Source organism: Penicillium coprophilum (genome assembly GCF_028826855.1).
Source record: "Penicillium coprophilum strain IBT 35676 chromosome Unknown utg000001l_segment0_segment0, whole genome shotgun sequence".
NCBI lineage: Eukaryota > Fungi > Ascomycota > Eurotiomycetes > Eurotiales > Aspergillaceae > Penicillium > Penicillium coprophilum.
The window spans coordinates 703,624-722,940 of record NW_026622720.1 but is presented as its reverse complement, the minus strand read 5'-3'; the positions used below and the strand labels follow the sequence as shown (position 1 = coordinate 722,940).

The 19,317-nt window shown below is 47.5% G+C and overlaps 7 protein-coding genes across 7 annotated transcripts; 3 read left to right on the top strand and 4 right to left on the bottom strand.

Annotated features, from left to right (window-relative positions):
- Window positions 1–720: 720 nt before the first annotated feature.
- Window positions 721–2,219, bottom strand: N7500_000256 (uncharacterized protein; the record flags this gene model as incomplete). Its single annotated transcript, XM_056671402.1, has 3 exons — window positions 721–1,497; window positions 1,547–1,924; window positions 1,971–2,219. The coding sequence occupies 3 exons, from the start codon at window positions 2,217–2,219 to the stop codon at window positions 721–723; spliced, it is 1,404 nt and encodes a 467-aa protein (XP_056536975.1).
- A 1,607-nt stretch (window positions 2,220–3,826) lies between these two features.
- N7500_000255 (DUF3176 domain-containing protein) lies at window positions 3,827–4,270 on the bottom strand (the record flags this gene model as incomplete). Its single annotated transcript, XM_056671401.1, has 1 exon — window positions 3,827–4,270. The coding sequence occupies one exon, from the start codon at window positions 4,268–4,270 to the stop codon at window positions 3,827–3,829; it is 444 nt and encodes a 147-aa protein (XP_056536974.1).
- A 412-nt stretch (window positions 4,271–4,682) lies between these two features.
- On the bottom strand, window positions 4,683–5,301 carry N7500_000254 (uncharacterized protein; the record flags this gene model as incomplete). The annotated part of the gene is made up of 3 exons (XM_056671400.1): window positions 4,683–4,756; window positions 4,816–4,944; window positions 5,004–5,301. 3 exons carry the CDS (start codon window positions 5,299–5,301, stop codon window positions 4,683–4,685), a joined length of 501 nt encoding a protein of 166 aa, XP_056536973.1.
- Window positions 5,302–7,677: 2,376 nt separating this feature from the next.
- On the top strand, window positions 7,678–9,406 carry N7500_000253 (cytochrome P450; the record flags this gene model as incomplete). Its single annotated transcript, XM_056671399.1, has 5 exons — window positions 7,678–7,974; window positions 8,031–8,274; window positions 8,330–8,448; window positions 8,498–9,247; window positions 9,296–9,406. 5 exons carry the CDS (start codon window positions 7,678–7,680, stop codon window positions 9,404–9,406), a joined length of 1,521 nt encoding a protein of 506 aa, XP_056536972.1.
- An 847-nt stretch (window positions 9,407–10,253) lies between these two features.
- N7500_000252 (uncharacterized protein) lies at window positions 10,254–10,678 on the bottom strand (the record flags this gene model as incomplete). Its single annotated transcript, XM_056671398.1, has 2 exons — window positions 10,254–10,417; window positions 10,438–10,678. 2 exons carry the CDS (start codon window positions 10,676–10,678, stop codon window positions 10,254–10,256), a joined length of 405 nt encoding a protein of 134 aa, XP_056536971.1.
- A 769-nt stretch (window positions 10,679–11,447) lies between these two features.
- Window positions 11,448–12,190, top strand: N7500_000251 (carbonic anhydrase; the record flags this gene model as incomplete). Its single annotated transcript, XM_056671397.1, has 2 exons — window positions 11,448–11,593; window positions 11,650–12,190. The coding sequence occupies 2 exons, from the start codon at window positions 11,448–11,450 to the stop codon at window positions 12,188–12,190; spliced, it is 687 nt and encodes a 228-aa protein (XP_056536970.1).
- A 3,088-nt stretch (window positions 12,191–15,278) lies between these two features.
- Window positions 15,279–18,730, top strand: N7500_000250 (ankyrin repeat protein; the record flags this gene model as incomplete). The annotated part of the gene is made up of 3 exons (XM_056671396.1): window positions 15,279–15,721; window positions 15,776–17,682; window positions 17,715–18,730. The coding sequence occupies 3 exons, from the start codon at window positions 15,279–15,281 to the stop codon at window positions 18,728–18,730; spliced, it is 3,366 nt and encodes a 1,121-aa protein (XP_056536969.1).
- Between the last annotated feature and the right edge of the window lie 587 nt (window positions 18,731–19,317).

Genomic DNA, 19,317 nt, shown 5'->3' with positions numbered 1-19,317 from the left:
CTTTTGTTGAATCACCCTATTACCGTCCAAAGTTAAGCCGGTTGTGATACGGCAGACAAAGGATCGCCCTTCTGGAGTAAAAGGACCGTCTTTCCATCTGATAAGAATTCGAATTTGTGGATAGGTTATGCCTTTAGCGGGTAGGAGTAAGTTGAGAGGATTAAGCCCCTATTTATCGTCTTCTTCGACATTCTACCCAATACTAATGAAGTCCTCCACGTCTTTTCGCCTATATTTCCAAAACTCCTCATAAAGCCCGTTCCTAGTCCCGGTCACTTTAGCAGTTCCGCGAGTCATCGTGGTTTAAACGTATTTTACCCGACTTAGGTTGTAGCTCTTATGTGGCCTAGCACGAATTCGATAGATCGGAGGTCGAGTCACCACTTCAGTTTTGAGAGAGACCAAAATCCAGCTTCAGTATTCATTTTTGCGTCCGCTGTACATGGATCGAAATCAGATTCACCAGCTACACACAGAGATTCTCGAGTGCTCTTTTGAGACTTCGCTGTACCTCTTACGGTTAATCTACCCCGAGCCCCTTGACAGTATTCCAGTGTGTAAATGACAGCGTAAAAATAGCATCCGTAATGAGCTTGTATGGTCTCAACGGCCTCTAGAACGTAGATCCTGCAAATTAAGCAAATAAAAGGGAAATCCGCGCGAGTTTGCTTCTGGCAACCACTCATCCTCCACAGCTCCACAGAAGTCTTGGAGTCTCTTTTACCCAGGTGGTTGCAATCCATGGAGGCTGTACCATTCTGCGGATCCGTATTTCTTCTGAACAAGATCCACTATATGAGCCTCAGGGTATGAATACCAATAACTTTCCTGGACCGACTGCCCAATCTTTGCCAATAGTCTCCGCAGTGCCGCGCGATCCTCATCGTCACATTCCGGTGACGGTCTCCAGTTAGCCCTATCGTTTGTAAGGTCTTTGGGATCCAGACCTTCTATATAAGGTGAAGGGCCATATCCATCATAGCAGCACATGTACCGATCGTGATACAGCCCGACCTTGATATCCCCTTCCTGCTCAAATGGAATATTTGGGTGCCATTTACTACGGCCGATTCGAAAGTGTCGTAATTTTGGCAGTCTTTCTGCAAATAGATCGAAAATATCGTGCCATCGCTTCTCAAACGAACCATATAATGAGTTATCACCCTCGCGGCGCACTAAGGTATCCCTAGGTAAAGCACAAGCGTCCACATTCTCCTCCGTCATACGAAAGTCGTAGAGCACGGGGCAGTCATCGAAGTAAATTTCCTCGAGGGTGTCGCTATGCTTCAGAATCCAGTCGATTTGGCAATCATGGAAGAAACCGAAGTTTCCTAGTGATAGCGTCTTCAGGCGTGGAAAGAACAGATTGGAGAGATTCAGGTGAGGGTAAAACCCCATGTATTCACGCGAGCAGAGCGAGAGATGTTGGAGAGAAGGCGCAGCGGGACTCAGCCACGTGCTGGGTAGCTCCTTGAAAAAGTTGCGGATTTCCGGATACTGATATGTTTAGAAAAAGCATCTCGATGAAGCATGGGGTGGTCTTTACCTCAAGATCATGCTCTTCAGCGGCGTCATTTGTCTCGCTGGTAATGCTTAGGCGAAGGGACCGTAGGCCCGACAGGACCTTTCCCAATTTCGCAAGTGTTTTCGGATCTTTGGGGTTATCTGCTTGCAGGTTGCGAATACCAAGATCTTGGATAGGGTGCGGTAAGGATTCAAGAAGAGAGAAGAGTTCATGCATTGCTTGGAAGCGAAATTGAGGCGTCTGGGGGAAGTCCTGGTAACGGAGATCCCACGTGCTGTCTGAACTAAAACCCTTATCGAAGCACAGAACGGCGGCGTTCAGTCGAGTCAATTCTTTCAATTGCGGTACCAGCTTGTCCCAACCTTGGGGCCATTCTTGCTCTTCTTCATCTTCGTAATTCTGTATGCATTAGTTGTTGCTTGGAGGTGGATTCAGATAATCGTACAAGATTCTCGTCCACGGTGTCTATGTAGATCTTCCGCGGAGCACGACGCAGACTAGGATTGTTCAAGATCGTTTGTAACAGATTCTGACTTGTCTTGCCGGGCTTCAGGCGCACGGTCCTGTAGAGCTGATCGGTGGCTAGCTGTGATGTGAAACGGCAGGATTGGCGTAGCGACTTTAATGATGATCGATTCCCATAAGAAAATGTATGAGCGAGCAGCTCGCTGGGTACATTGAGAAGGCGTGACATCTAGGCGTAGTCACAAGTAGGATCCGCAAGTTGATGAATCGAAAGGTGACATGTTTCGCTTAGCCCTAGGCTCTCATCGTGGCGTCTCAACTTCCTAATTCGGTAAAGCCTTATTAAGTCACATGACTGAGAAGCTATGTTTTTGGATAATCTCGAGACTCGCCTAAGCGACAGATCCTCACGGACTGGGGAGAAGATCTCGAGGAGGCTATTCGTGTAGCACAGCAAGCTGTCGACATAACTCCGACCACCCGGACCGAGCCAACCGGTTGAATAATGTCGAAACTAGTCTTCGCCAATATCCGCCCCTGAAAACCCAACCCAAGACCCAGATGGGTATTTATAACCCAAGCATAAAAAGTTGACTTGTGAGACACTTCAGCGACATATCTTCCAGATTGGGCGTCCTAGATTATACCACTCAGTAAGAATCCATTAACAGCTGTATGATATGCGTTTTTGAAGTTTCTATTGGGTGGACCATGTTTATCTTAGCGGATTATATTCATTTCAGAAAGCTATCAAAGTAGAGGACAGTAACTAGTGAATCGCTTTCGCCACGACCAACAAACAACATATCTATTGTGACGAAGCGCAAGAGTTCAAGAACTGATAGGAATAGAAGCCGTTGACTGTGACTGCGGATCCCAATCTGGGCACTGGGAGTGAGATACCAGGCTTTGGGTTTTCGATGACCCCAGCGGTCTTGCACAGCTACCTTGATGTTGTGAGACCTGGCCTCAATTTAGGAAAGTCCGTGTCTCGCTTTCCAACAGCGATCTTTCGACATTGGATCCTTCATGTCCCACTCGATGCCAACCATTCCCGCAAATTTGAGCCCAATTAGATATATTGTGTGCAGATAACGATGTATGGTCGTGATATGGCACGTGTGAGACACTCCCAGAGTGCATTCGGGATATTCTGTTCGGAGAACATATTTTGAGTGTCAAAGACAATCAAAGAAAATCATGGCAGGGTTAGAAAAGGGCCTTTGGGCTTGAGCCTTGGATTATGTATTGTTCTTAGAGTGGGTATAGGCTTGGGGTGAGTTGGCCCTATCACCCCGTTCTCACCTCTCTTACCCTGGAGTGCTGCTTAGGTGCTAAGAGCGCATTGAGTATTGACTATGCAGAATAATGGGCTTAAGTACGGCTGGGCGGACAGGAAGACCTGTTTTCCACACCCTATGGTCCTATGTGATAGATTATGTGTGAGAGAACATCATACAAGATGGAAAGCAAGTAGTTGTGGGGTAACAAATGAGAATGATGTGATACAAAACGAGTGTGATCGGCTTGAGTCGCACGATGATCTGACTCTCTGAACATTAAAATACCATGGGATCATATTGTTCCCCAACTGTACCTTGGCATATACATATGACTAGAACTGGAAGGAAGGTACTAGTAGGCACATTGGCTGTATCATGTGTAAGCTTCTAGGGGATATGGACGATAAAAGACAGAGAAATCCCCGAGGTTGACCTTTATATACAGCTAACATGAATTAACTACAGCTATGCATCTACCGTCGGCTTATGCTCGATCAATATGTGCAAAATGACTATCCTATTAGCATTCGCATGACTGCCATGATATAAAAGCTTACCGCATCCTCAACGCCCACAGCAGCTCTGCACTCCCAGTGATGCCTCTACTAGCATTATCAAATACTCTTAGGTCTGACAACGGGCGCTTTCGCTGCGCAAACCAGACCCACTTGAGCTGCGAAAGGCTAGCGCTAAGAGGGAATGCAAGGCAGCCCTTTCCAACCGTACTCAGCCATGAAAGTAGAGTGTTAAGCGAAATCCACCTCCAGCTGGGTTGTTGTTTGCCATCATACAGGCGCAGGATGACGATGATGGCGATCAGGACTGCAAGTGCCAGGCCGAGCCCAAGTATATCCCATCCCCACCAGTGGTCTATGTTTGGAGAAGCGTGGTGTGAATCGCTGTCTGCGGTTTTCTCCTGCGTCGCGGCCGTGGCCTTTAACGATGGAGCAAGAGAGTGTTGTTCCGGATCAGTGTCGTTATTCCTGTCTGACTCCATACTTGCTACTCCGTACTCGGTGGAGAGAATGGGGAATCAAACATATTTAAAGTACTCTCCTCTGCGAACTACTTTCTTCTGCGGGTTAACTGGGCATCTCTGCACACTGGGCAGAGGAGGCTGTGAAACTGTGAGACTATATGTCAATTGGCTCAATGATGATCGGCAGCGCCCAGCCCGGGGTAATTCGGAGTCCGTCCCGTTGATATTTTTGGGGCGGCAGGCCGATCTTTACTTATTGAACGTGAAGTGGCACTTGGCAGGTAGAATCCAAGGCTGATTTCAGTTCTGGAGCAAACTGCCACAGCATTGAAGGTGCTTGTGGAGACGATTCGATATACATCACCAAGTGAATTTAATAGGCTAAGTCCACAGTAGACTGTGCCTATGTACAGAGAAAGCAAGCCTGACATCACATATCTTTCAGCTGGTCAAGTACGGGTCCCAGGGTCCGAGCAGTAGCGCTTGCGTGCTCCGCAAAGGTTGCTAGATAGACATTGGGAATTAGTACACGTCAAGCAGAGAGGGTTGTGACTGGGTTGTACCATCAAAGGTTCCATCTAAAACTAGTTCGTCCATCTTTCCATCCAGTAACAGAGTTGCAGGGCTTGTATCCAGCTCTGTTTGACGAGGTAGCTGGTTTGGGACATAAAGGCGGGGATAACTCGACAATTCTAGCATGAATAAAATATTAGTATCGGTTATATGAAAGACTTATACACTACCAACTTACCAAATCCAAAGTGTTGCGAAGCATGAAAAAATGTAAGCTTACATCTATTTTCAGCACTAGCTATAAAAGCTGATGCAGAGGGATCAGCAGCGCTGAGTGCGCTACCAACCTCTTTCTCAAGTAAAACATAAGCTTCTCCCGGGTCGCCAATAATAATAGGCACCCTCTTAGTGAGGAGGTTTCCTCTTGTATCATGAGTAACGAAATCTGTTGTGACTCGATGAAAATATCGTGCGGTCCGAGCACCTCTAGCGCTGCTACATACGGAAGAGAAGGGTGGGAAAGCACTGCGAAACATATGGAATCGGACTAATTGAGAACTCGAATCAGTCAAGATACAGGCAGTTCTTTCGTACTTGTTCGAGTATGCAGGCTCTACGGGTTCATGGAACGTACAAGATGATGATATTGTTGATGGTTATACGGAGTAGTGCCAATGAAGATAGAAAGGGGCTGGAGTAGGGGAGAGACTATCGGTACAGAACGGTCATGTGACTCTGGGGGACTTGAACTGTACTTGAGACGCATGATGATAGAGATTTATGACAGATTTCACTGGAATAAGTGCTCAATACCCATCTTTGGATCTTTGATGCAACTTTGTCTCGGAGTGGAAAAGATATACTAGCGAATCAGCGCGTTCCGGGAACATAGGAAGACAAGGGAAATTGATGTCATGAACTCGCGGCGATCAAGGCGGTTACGTTGGTGTTCTCCAGTTTTTGCCGGCTATCACTGCGGTTTTGGTTATATGAAAGGTCTTGGGGCGTATCTACATAGTGGATCGGGAATTTTGCCGTGTCAAGACTCCACTCAAAACCCGGCGAGAGCGCTATCTACGTCAGGTGCCAGATAGTACTTCGTATAGTCCCCCGAGTCACAACAGTGGAGGTGATCCTGAACTTTTCAGTGGGCTTGGAGGAAGGTTATTGTACGAGATGGCGTACTGAGGCGCACCCACTACTCTGAGTGCTCGGCTGACAGTAGATTGTCACTCTATTGTTCAGGCTAATGTTAAGATGCAGGGTCCCGTTGTGCACGGTCATTATATCATCACATATGACTCGGTACAGCGCCTTTATTTCTAATCACACGATTTCAACTGGCCCAAATATATCGGCTATCACACCCACTGATGACCGACATCATTCTATTTCCCTCTAGATTGACCTTTATCTTGCAGCCAGATCGTCATGTAGAATGACCTGTGTGTTGCATAGTTCTAAATCTAAAAACCTTGCACTTTGCTATCTATCTTTCTGGTCCACCCTTCTTCACGTTATATAACTCAGCTAATCTCATGCAAAGATATCTACAATAGTTGTGGGCTAGAAGTGACACATTGCCATCGTGAGGGGTTTTTTACGAAAACCAAGTAATACTAGTGGAGTGACATCCATCCCCTTCCGAGAGAGTTGCCACCCCTTTTTTACTCCTTTCTCACCCATGTCAGCTCAGTCGCCGGAATTATCACCCGTAGCGCCCACATTCAGCCTTAGACAAAATTCCTCGCCACTTCATTGTTCAAGGCACATCGAGAGCTAGCCACCCGGGGAGAGGGGGCACTACTAAGTGCCGCTAAGTGGATGGGAAGCCTTGCTTTCCACACCCTATGGCGGCATGTACTCCGTACCAGGGCATGTGTGAGAAACTTATGTATTATAGTGGATATGTGCTTTCTAAGTGACAGAAAGGCAAGGGCAGGGTCCTAGGGGTCTGATGCTTCATCCAATACGAACAATAGTTGCTCACCCCTGTCGTTGAGGGTGGGGTGAATCTCAATGTGATAGGCTTGGGATATTGAATAGCACAATAAACATTACCAATAGCCGGCTTTGTAATCATCTTCGGACATTTCAAATTGAGTATTACTCTTTTCTTTCTCTCGTATTCAACTTTGTCCTTGGGTTATCAAGAGTTGAGATGAAGGTGTGGCTCGATATATCTTTGCAGAATGCTGGAAATAGTTGGACAACAGATACGGGGTACAAAAAGAAAATATGCAACTGCATGCAACTGCATGTCACTAGCTGGGCCCTCTAGCTCTTTAAATCGTTGAATGAATGAATAAAGTGACTGTCTGTGGACTCCAAGGTTGGTACCTAGAAGAAATCGATCGAGACTTAAATCTAGTTCAACCCCCAACCATTCAGGTATAGCGATCGAATACGGGAGTAGATTGCCACCTGGACGATTATCTCTGCTTGCATGTAGTGTGACCGCCTTAGTACTGCATTTGGTCATCTACATGAACGGGTTGGATACATCTTCCATTACAAGTCGATAGGTGCGTAATGAAGCAGCCATCACACTCATCACCAGTCGATTGGTGCTTAATGAAGCAACCATCACATTCATTGCCAGTCAATTGGCGCTCAATGAAGCAACCATCGCATAGTGCGTGGACCCTTCTAGCCTCATCCAGTGGGGTTTCATACTCTGATAGTCTAGTGTGATTCCTATTTGCGACATATGCAGTCGGCTAGCAATTGAGTTTGCATCATGGTTCGTCATTTTGTCTGTGCAATCGTCACCCCCATTACTTTGATACTGAAGCCCTAAGAGGGGAAGATGAGCTGCATGTGAACTGCACAAGGTTATAAAAGCCGTTGAAGGGAGAAGACAGAAAGAAAAAATCTGGACCGAGAACCCTCGAAAACAACATTGAAGGATCATGATTTCTCTTCTGGAACTTACACCGAAGCTCGCCCTGTCTGTGGCACTTCTCGTCGTCTCTCACTTCCTATGGAATTATATTCGGTCCCCACTGAAGTCATTTCCCGGTCCTAGCCTGGCAAGCTTTACGAACATATGGCGCATGCAAGATGTATTCAAGGGCCGTTGTGATATCACGCAACTCAAGCTGCACCGCATGTATGGGCCCGCTGTTCGTATGGGACCTAATATCCTCAGTCTCTCCGATCCAAACATGATCAGTGTTGTTTATAATACTAAAAGCCCATGGGTTAAGGTAAAGTACATACCAGAGAAAAGAATGGCCCCCGTTCTAATATTCATGTGATATAGAGCACAGCGTACGGTGTTGTTGACGTTATCATCGGTGGTGTGCGACTGTCAAATCTTTTTTCCAGTCAGAATGAGAACTGGCATTCGACGTATATCCGCCCGGTCAAGAGCTTGTATTCTTTGAGCAAGGTTCAAGACTTTGAGACAAATCTCGATATCACTATCAATCTTTTCATCGAAAAGCTCCGGGAGCGGTTTGTCCGCCTGGGTAAAACCTGCGAGATGTCTGATTGGATCGACTTCTGTGAGTACATTTCAAATTGGGGAACAGGGTAGAAGTTCACTGATTCGTATTCTAGTTGCGTGGGATGCCATGAGCCAAGTCACATTCTCCCAAGATCTTGGTATCCTCGAGGCCGGTAGTGACTATATGGGTTTCCTTGGAAAGTCCGTTCAGTCAATTGGCTACTTTGCTTTAGTCAGTGAAACGGTTGTTGGTGATAAAAACTAGACTGATGCTTATATAGATCTCCCAAATCCCTCTTCTGGACCATTTTCTAGCTAAGAACCCAATCGTTCGCATTGGACCACCGACCTTTGTCTGGGCCAATGACTTCAGTCTTCAACAACTCAAAAAGCGATATGAAGAAGGCGATCACGAGAGCTCTGATTTCCTTTCTAAATTTATGGCTGCTAAGAAGACACATCCCGAATTTGTTGACGACAACACCATCATTATGTGGCTACTCTCCAATGTCCTTGCAGGTAGTGACACAACCGCAAGCACCCTGTGCGCGACAATTTACTACGTGTTGAAGAACCCTACAGTGTACAAGAGACTTTGCGATGAACTCCGTGCCGCCAATCTCTCTTTCCCCGCCGGGTGGAAAGAGGTCCAAGGACTAGAATACCTTGATGCCGTGATGCGTGAATCAATGCGCATTAATCCCGGAGTCGGCCTCATGCTCGAGCGTATTGTGCCTAAAGGTGGTTTCACCCTACCGGACGGACACTTTGTGCCTGGAGGGACTATCGTGGGCATGAATCCATGGGTGATCAATAGAAACGAGGCGGTCTTTGGGGCTAACACAGAAGAATTTATCCCCGAGCGCTGGCTGCAGAACCCCGGGGAGCCGGATGAGTCGTTCCAGGCGCGCTTTTCCAAGATGAAAAGCACTGATTTTACATTCGGTGCTGGGCCGCGTGCCTGCTTGGGAAGATATATCTCCCAGCTTGAGAGCTATAAGCTGATTGCGACCATTTTCAACACATTTGATGTAAGCTAAAACTTTGTGGGTTCAAGGTATATTCGCTAATTGGCGCAGATGAATCTCCCCAGTCACGACCATGAGTGGCACCTCGAGAACTCGTGGTTCGTTAGACATCAAAACATTCCTGTCCGCCTGGTAGAGCGGACATCGACCCCTCAGATCTAATTTGTTGATTTGCCAGCTACATCATATTATGATATTTCTCAGGTTTTATAGGAAAGGTGGGAATGATCACGCCGTATTCATTGCTCTCGATGTCGGAGTCTCTTGCGGAAAGGGAGCACACTGTTCCACGCTGGCGAATTATATGGTTGTAAATTGTATCGGGAGGCCCTTTTCTGAAATTATAATTCATCCTTTTCTTCGCAAGCCCAAAAGAAAAATGAAACATGTAAATGACCCAACAGAGACAACAAATACAAATACAGTAACCATGAGAGGCAAAAAGGTTATCACACCTACCACAGATTGTGATTGATGTTCACGATACATTAGTGTATTACCTATGCCGCTTAAGATTTTCCACAACTCTGGTATTTTGGGGGAAGTCTTCTTGGTAATCTTTTGCGAAATCTGGACTCGCGGACTAACAGTAGTAGACATGCCCACCTGAGGATCTAGATCTTTAGTCGGCAATCAGGCCCCCGGGCCATTTTAACTGTAGATTTGAGTGTTAATGCCCCTCGATGTCATATTAGTGTTCGGCCTTGAATGTCGCCTGTCCACACCGTGGCAGGGACAGCAGGCGATAAGCGTTGAATTCTCAGCAGACAACACTCTTCTCGTCCTTTGTCCATGAGGGGAACATACAGTGCAATCCACCAGAATAAAGAAGCGCGACGTCCGTGCGTATCTAGAGACATGCTCTCCCCTGCATCTCGGACCATTAGATTCAGTGATGTGGAGTGACTATTCAGCGGGAGCCAGAAGGGCAGTAATTGAAACGGCTGCCACGGATCAAAATCACAAGCTTGATGGTCTCTTGCAGTCCAAGCTAAGCAGCGTCCTAACCCTACTTATTTGCCACACTCGCCCGATCCCTAGGCACAAGACCTTCGATGCCACGCCAGAATTCGACAACATGGACTACGCGAAGTGCAGCGCAGGCACTCCTCGGCCACCACTCGGATACAGGTACCACTCGCATGATCTCCCGAAGGATAACCTTTGGCTGGCCTGTATTTCCATGGGCTAACAATAGTACCCCTTCTCTGGGCGCAGACGGACTTTTGTCTCCCTCGGACAGCATTTCTGACAGGTCACCTGACCGGTATTACACCGCTCACAATCAGACCGGACGACAACAGCCTCGGCGTACCGTCGTCCAGGTACTACCCAGCCATATTTCTGTGGCTTTCCTCGGACGAAAACCGCACAGCGTTTGTGTGGGCCCGGCTCGTTGTGGTCTGGCGACTCTGACCTGCTCGAAAGATGCATGCTCAAATCTGCACGTCCCAATCCTGATCTGTTTCCCTCGCCAATTCACCCGGCTATCAATTGCTTGCGTATTGCTCTGACACGGGCGGCGAGGTGTGCGGCCTACCGACAGGCTAGCGCAGAGGTAGCGCGACATGAATTGGGGGCGAGACCGGGTTGGCGACCTCAGCAGGTTTCAGCACGGCCGACAGTATGATTCTCGTGGTGTGAATGTTCAATGGTGGTATCACGGTGTACAACGTGCTTGACGAGGGAAGGAGCCGGCCGGGGAATGGATACAAACGAGCAGCCAGCGGAAGTTCGAGCGGCGATGCTACCATTCGAGGTCACAGAGTAGACGCCAATGCAATTTTCGTGAGATTGGGGATATGAGAGGACTGTAGCAACATCACTCAAAGCCTAAATTGTGTTGTTAGTTGTGCAGACGCGACTTTGAAATACTACAGGTAAGGTTGGAGCCATGTCTGCCTTCGTGTGTAGTTGTGAAACACAGTTGCTATATGTAGTCTGAAGGATCAAATATCGATGACGCACGCCAGTGGATGATTTCCTGATGAAATAAGTTCAGGAACATGTCGCTTGGCATTAGAGAACCATCTGTACCCTGAAGTTTCCGATTGGCGGGTGCTTATATAATCACGACCCCTCGGCCTCAACGTCCCCATCAATTCAGAATATCTGCTTACTGCCCTTGTGTGAGACGACCCAATCCTTCCAATCACCCCCAATCTCTACACCCGCTTCTCCAGCATTTCCACAACCTGACAAAATGACCTCCAAAGCCAATATGCACCGGTACCTCCGGCAGTCGCTCGAGCACATCTTCCAAAACAACAAGAAATGGGTCTCGTCGAAGAAAGAGACGGATGCCACCTTTTTTGACAAGCTTTCTGCTGGACAATCGCCCGACTATCTGTAAGTAACATAGCTGTTACCTCATGCCCATCGTCAAAATATTCATACCGGAACAGGTACATAGGCTGTAGCGATAGCCGTGTCCCCGCCAACGAAATCATGGGTCTGGAGGCTGGTGAGGTTTTCGTTCATCGTAATATTGCCAATCTGGTGCCCAATGTCGACCTCAACGTCATGTCGGTGATCAATTATGCTGTGCGCCACCTCAAGGTCAAGCATATCATCGTCTGCGGCCACTACAATTGTGGAGGGGTCAAGGCGGCATTGACTCCTGCTGACCTGGGATTGCTGAACCCATGGCTCCGAAACATCCGCGACGTTTATCGCTTGCATGAGAAGGAACTCGATGGAATCCCCGAGGAACACGCGAGATACAATCGTTTGATTGAACTCAATGTGATGGAATCCTGCAGGAATATCATCAAGACCGCTGCTGTCCAGCAGAGCTATGAGGATAACCATTATCCCATTGTTCATGGGTGGGTTTTCGATCTGAAGGACGGCCTGCTGAAAGACTTGAAGATCGACTTTGAAGCTGAGTTGGAGAATGTGAAGAAGATCTATTGCCTGTCGTCGGGTAATCAATCTGAAAACTGAAGGCGTAGGACGATAATTGTCCAATGCCAGTCATGACTCGGGTATTTGGTTTGTTGCTCGGGTTGTGTTGTTCATATTCGTCTTTTGGCCTGTTCTCCCCTTTCCCCATGAAGGAATGTCGATGGCTTCATGGGAGTGAGTGATTCTTTTTGTAGGACAGTTCTTCCTTTTTATTGAGCACTTTTCCTTCTTGTTTCTTTCTCTTTGAAGACAGTAGAAACCCATCATGAACTGGAGAATTCCCGTATTGTGGAGAAAGAAAATGGGAAAGAGAACGGTGGAACTGACCGATGCCTTAGCACGTGTTCTGGTGGCTCTGCTGCTCTTCCAATACTCGGCAGGCCCTCTCGAACTCTGGATCGTACACTAGCCCATGGATCTGTAGGTGCCCTATGGTAATTGCATCAACCCCTTCGGAGAATTTTGGTAGCTAACATATCTGATCAAGAAGCTCAACTCAGCAAAAAAGCGATCCCGCTCGCGCGCTGGTGGTTAGTTGATATCTTCTTCGTGCACCGAATGCAGAGCGTTGAGTTTACTAGCACCTGAGGTATATACCCCATAATTAGTAATCAAGTAATCGAACAGAGTTCTCAAGGGGCAGAAGGCCTTACCGCGACCAATGACCTTTCAACCCGTCTCTCGAGGTTTCATTCACACTGCGACATCCGTAATGGCCGCAAATAGCGATGTGCCGCACCTAAGGAACATAAAAAGACCAACCTCGCAGTGAGCATAGTATCAATGGCAGACTTGAAGGTCAAGGAGGGCATTTTTATAGTTGTTTCGCAGGCTAGATCGCCATCAATGATCATATTGCCGAAATTTCTCAGCACGAATTATTCGTCAATAGGAATATCAAGCACGGTGAAGTGTTTGGTATTACTTTCACAGCATCCAATCCACAGAATTTGCTGTATTGCCTGTCGAAGGCTAGGTATATAGTTTTCCTGGGGCTCGCCCCTTTGAGCTTTCATACTTGAAAGGGTGAGTACGCAGCGTTATGAAATGCTCTAGGATTACCTAGGCATAAGGAAGAAAGAAGTTGAGTAGCAAAACAAGACTTTTCAAAAGGAGACAAGTTAGTGCCATTGCCGATCGTATCTTTATGTATTGATGTCGAAGAGCCGGAGCCGGCTGCACCGAGACATTGCCGCTTCGGCCGAGTTCCCACGTGGGCACGAACCGTTTCAAGGAACCCTGGAACTTGGACGATTGAATTGCCTAGAAAGGATAAGCGGAGGCTCTATAGAAAGATGGAAGTCTCTTTATCTTAACCTCAAGGTCCACGGATATCTATTCTAAAGTCATGAAGTTGATATGATAGATAGATATATATATATAATCCGACCGATCACATAGTGTATCTGACCAAATTACGGTTTTCAATGGTATTCATACCTCGCAATATGCTTCCAGCAGACCACGAAAGGATGTTCTTAGAAAGTACTTGCCTAAATAATGGAGAGCCCATGGTAGATGGGGCTCATGTCTCCACGCTTCTTTCTCGCGCCAATCGGACATCCAACTGTAAGAATTCTGTCCATGTGGCTCCGCCGAGCCTGAGCTAATTTTGGGTTATGCTCTGTAATGCATTTACTATAGAATATGTGATACAATGTAAACCTACATTTTTTCAGATGTGGTTTGAAGGGATGGATTTCCCCTCCCGTAGAGATGAAAATAGTAGAATGTATACGGACGGATGACTGAGTAGCTTCTGTCTCTCTCCTGTCTCTCTCTGTGTACAGCTTTTCCTCTCTTCAAGGTCATCGAACATTTTCTTTCCTGTCAGTGTGAGAGTGTTGGTCGGCAAGCCGTTCACGAAATGAAAAATCTTGCCAAAAGTCCCTTCCAACTGGCGAACTGCTCTCGTGGTCGTGTGTGGCTGTGTCACGCAGCACTCCGCAAAGCCCACAGATGGGCCCGGACCCCAGACCCATAGCTCATTCGTGGGCGCCCATAAGGTCCCCATGATAGCCCATGTATGGGGTTCAACAAGGAACTTGTAATCAATATACTCTAACCCTTCTCCCCATTTGCAAAGACTTAAGGTTGCATTATAGATTCACAATTACTGCATAAGTGTGTTGTTCAAATTTTAATAAAATCCAATCAGTAAAAGTCGAAAAAGATATTATTATTTACTCCGACATTGAATATTTATCTGAGATCTATATGGGAGTACTAACACTTTAGTAAACCTCTACAATTTATAACTTTTCTAAATAATAGCGCGTCCTCTCACGTTTTTCAAACGTGATTAATATACTCAATATACAAATTACATTAATCATACATTACACCAAGATAAGGGCGAGCAACAGGACCTATACATAGAGTAGACTGCGACAACGCCCATTCAAGTGGAGACATTTTTGGCGTCGCTAGGACATGGGCGGGCACTCTGAGCAAGGGGGTACTGCCCACCAAGAGCTAGTTATGTACATAAAACAGACTAATAGGGTAACGTTGTATTACTTTTGCATAAGAATGGGCGATGGGCTTCAAATTTCAAAGGCCCACGGGCCGTACAGTAGGCAATTCTTAGTGTCCATGGACGGGCGATGTCGCAGTCTAACATAAACGCCAAACACGGCGGTGTTCGAAGGCTGTACTTTAGGAATCGACCGTGTTTAGTATGTGACTTGAGTCTGAGTGGGCGGAAAGCCCTATTTTTCACATCTTATGGTTGAATGTGATAGGTTTGGTGTAGGCAAACAGTATATAGAGTTGTTAAATACTGGTGACAAGTACAAGGGAGAGTGGACATAGATTGGATTGCAGCATTCGATCTGAAACACCTATTTTCTTGGCAACTGCCACCAGCCATCGTAGCTCCAACTCTGTGAAAACCTATAAATTCGAGATGAAATACCTTTGCCTGTGTTTGCGCCTATCCGGGCTGGTATGAATCCGCAGAGGCTTAGACAGCCTTCAACTGGCCATCTTGCCGCCAATTCCCGTGTCTGCTTCTACTAAAGGAGATGCATCGGCCCCCTGTGTGATTTGGCGCTAATCATCTCAGCCCCCTCAGTCCCCGCAATGTCTCTGTCCTTCATGTTTCTGTTCATGTCGCGAGTCCCCCATGGACCCGATATCTGCGATCGGGTTTGCTTCGGCAATTGTTCAGATTCTAGGCGCACTTACTTCGACTATTCATGGCCTCCATGAACTACATGGGAAATTCAGCGATGCTGACTTTACGATCCATTCGCTTATTCAAGAGCTGGGCTGTATCCAGACAGCACTCACGAGTCTGAAGGAATGGTATCGGCTCAGTTCTTCCAATGTGATGGTATCGGAGGAATTCAATGAACAGCTCGTTACAGCCATGAATGGCTGCCAAATCATCATGGAAGTTCTATCGGCGGATGTGATGACTTTAGTTCATGGCAGTCGCAATGGCGGTACAGTTGGGTTTAGATTGCGCATTCGAGTCATTTGGAAGGAAGATATTATGAAAGCACACCAGGAGAAACTACATGCACAAGTAATGGCATTGCAGCTATTACTCCAAGTCTGCCAGTGGTGAGAATATCCCCTCGTGTCTGGAAACCCCACAGAAGCTAATGAACCTTCAAGTCATACATCACAAGAGCAGGTCCGCTTATTGAGACAGGCAACGACTCTTCGCATTATGCGCAGGGTTCGCGACGACACCGAAACAATACTATCCACGCGAAGTCAGCCTACATCTAGCGCGGGAAGCATCTCGCAGCACAGCAGCTTCACCGCCAGTGACCAAGTTATCGATTCCAATGATGCCCTTCCAGTCTGGCCAGTATATCACAGATCACCCCAGCAACTCGTACCGTCAATCGGGGCTCCAAGTAGCCAGACCGACACCAATTATAGCCAAAGTCTATTCACAGATGAAGGCTATGCAGACACCCCTACGCGCAATAGCAGCGTTGCAGGGCCATCTGATACTCCTCCACCCCACCAGCATCATCTCCTCTTGCCTACTAGCCCATCGGCGCCGGTACATCCAGCTCACAGGAGGACAACATCTTACCAAGATACACCGCGTCCAGGCTTGCAAAATATGCCCCGGAGCAAGTCAGATAGTAAGACACCGAAGACACTTGAGAGATCTGCCTCTAAGCTTGAAAGAATATCTTCCCTACTTCGCTTGAATACCTCAAGTCGTCTCAATCTTACCTCTTCGCCTTCTAAGGGCTCGCCGAAAGTAGGCACTGGCACACCTCTCACAAAAGTGAAGCGTATACGAGAGAAAAATCCCCACATCAGCATTGACCTGACCGGCCCGGATGCTGCCTTTATTCCACAGATTGTGAAGGCTGCCCAAGCCGGTTCCCGAGGTGAGGTAGCACGGCTTATTGAATATGGCATTAATATTGAAGAGCGACATAAAGCATCAGGTCGAAATGCATTGCTTGTTGCTGCCCACTGCGGAAAAGATGACGTTGTTGAGCTTTTGATTCAACATCATGCTCGACTAGATGTTACCGATGGTTCTGGCTGGACCGCACTCCATCTTGCAGCTTCGCGTGGTCATTGCGGTGTGATAAGCCTACTGATCGAGGAGCGCAACATTATAGAAGTTCCAAACTATCAAGGCCGTACGGCATTGCGAATTGCTGTTGACCGAAGCCAGCATGAGGCCCTACAACTGCTGCTTATGCACAATGCAAAGGTCAACACTCGTGCTGAGAATCAAATGACTACTTTGCACGCTGCAGCAAAGCAGGGTGATGCGGAAATTGTACACATGCTTGTGTCAAACGGCGCTGATATCGAGGCTAAGGATGCCACCATGATGTCGGCATTGCATTATGCATGCGAAGGAGGTCACGTCGAAGCCATTGCAGTGCTTTTAGCTCACAGGGCTAATATAGAAGGTGCCGGCCGTAGTCGAAAGACACCATTGATATGTGCTGCTGAAGCAGGCCGGTCCCAGGCTGTCGATTTCCTATTGAAATCCAAACAAAAAGCTTCTTCGAGTGCTGTAGATGACACCGGGATGACTGCCTTGCATTGGGCTGCCTACAATGGCCACGAAGAGACAGTGGAAATTCTCAGTCAGAAGAAAGGATCTATGGCGAAGGTTAATGCAATGGGACGAACGGCTTTGCACTTGTCCGTTATCCAGACCAAATTTGCTGTCGTTGAGCCACTACTACGCAAAGGTGCCGACCTCAACAGCCAATGTGCAACAGGTCTTAATCCGCTCCATTATGCCTGTATGGCAGACAGTATCGAGATTGCAACGCTGTTACTCTTAGAAGGCGTTGATATTGAAGCACCGGAATATCAAAACCAGCAAAGACCTTTGCATATCGCAGCAGCGCGGAGCTCAATAGCCCTTATAGATCTTCTTTGTGATAAAGGAGCTTCTTTAGAGGCTCGGGATAGCGTTGGAGATCGCCCGCTTAGTGTAGCATGTCGCTGTGGACATGTGGCTGCAGTGGAAAAGCTGTTGGATCGAGGATCTCCTCTCTACCAGAAGAACCCAGCTACATCACGCAGTGACTCCCTCTATGCTTGGCTGCAATGGCAGGCCATCTACCCGTGGTTTCGCTCCTGCTAGAGCGCGGCGCATCGGCATCCAAAAAGGACGAGGGCGGCTGGCAGCCTTTCCGCTATGCGGCATATCATGGCCATCAAGATGTCCTTCAGGTGCTCTTGTCTCGTACGAGTATACCCGACATGGATGTCCCAGATATCATTCGCATGCCGGAGACAATTGGGTTCTCGCCCGATGCCACAATCTCAGAGGACTGCAAGGCTCGGGTGAAAGAACTTCTCAACCAGGCTTTGGCAGACTCTGGTCTGATGCCTCCACGTCATACCCCAAGTATGCCCCAGAATGTGAATCAGGGGACTGATCCCGCTCAATATTCGCAGTCTCGTAATTCACGAGATCGCGAAAGCTTTTTCCCTCAAGAGCTACCCGCAACTTTAGAGCACGGTCTTCCTAGCAGTCGTTCAACAACTCCTGAGCGTGGCTATCTGACTGAACCTCCGCAGTCGATCGACCCCTTGTGGCATATTCGTATGCGAGCCGGTGAGCAAATGTCACCGCCAGTGAGTTCGCAAAATGCTTCCGTTCCCAATGACTCTCGTGGGGTATCTCCTATACGTCAGCCTAAACAGGATCCTGCTAGGAAAATTCTTAGTCGGCCTCCAGCCAGAGAAAAACCGCCGGTGTCGGCCACCTTCATTCCGCGGCAAATCCCGGTCTTTCCCTCTCAGATACCCCAAAGACCTTCGGGGGTACCACCTCGCCCGAGGGATAGAGGCTCTGCCGCTAGAATCACACATAATCATAGTCAAGAGAGTCGTGTCCCTAGAACAATTTCTCCTCGACGTGAAAGTGAGTTTCCGACTCCAAGACCCGAAGAGCCATCTGAGCCAACTGAGCCATCTGAGCGCACTCAAGAACCCGTCGCTGATTCCTCAGACTCGGATTCAGACTCGTCATCTTCGGTATACACGGTACCGGAAGAATATATGGACGCTGTTGTTGTTTCAGAGGATGAACCGCCGCGTGGGCCGTATAAAATTGCTGCATAAATACCATCATAGTAACCTCAGACAGTTTGTTTGCGTGGGAGCCTTGATAATGCCGCAATAGGATGTGCAACTGTGCTCTAGACAAACGCAGCGCTACTGCTACTTCTTTGATGATATAGTGCTTGGATCATCGGAATATCCACTTGGCTCACGGTTATAGCTGAGACATTAAAGAAAGCATGGTGAAAATGGTTAGCCAATTCACGAGTAAACGTGCTGTCAGAAACGACATGGCGGCCGCATTCTCCGCGTCGAGCTCGGTAGGATTGATATTCGGACAGCCATGGATTTGTTAGTCAATGTTTCTAAAACTGTAGGGTCCCTCATGAATGCTTTACACCTATGAATGATTTAGCAGCTCTGCCTTGGGCTAAAATTACTGAACTTACTATACACTCAGGAGACTGAAACTCTTTGGAATAACCATTAACTTAAGATACTGCACGTAGACAGGAGTGTGGATGTTCAAGTAAAGTGAATACTGACCAATTCATCCAAAATATAAAGATCTGTATGCAGTCTCCTGAGAGTCCTTGTACATATTTTACACCCAGGGGTAATTTCGGAGGTTTCGGGCCTACAAGCTG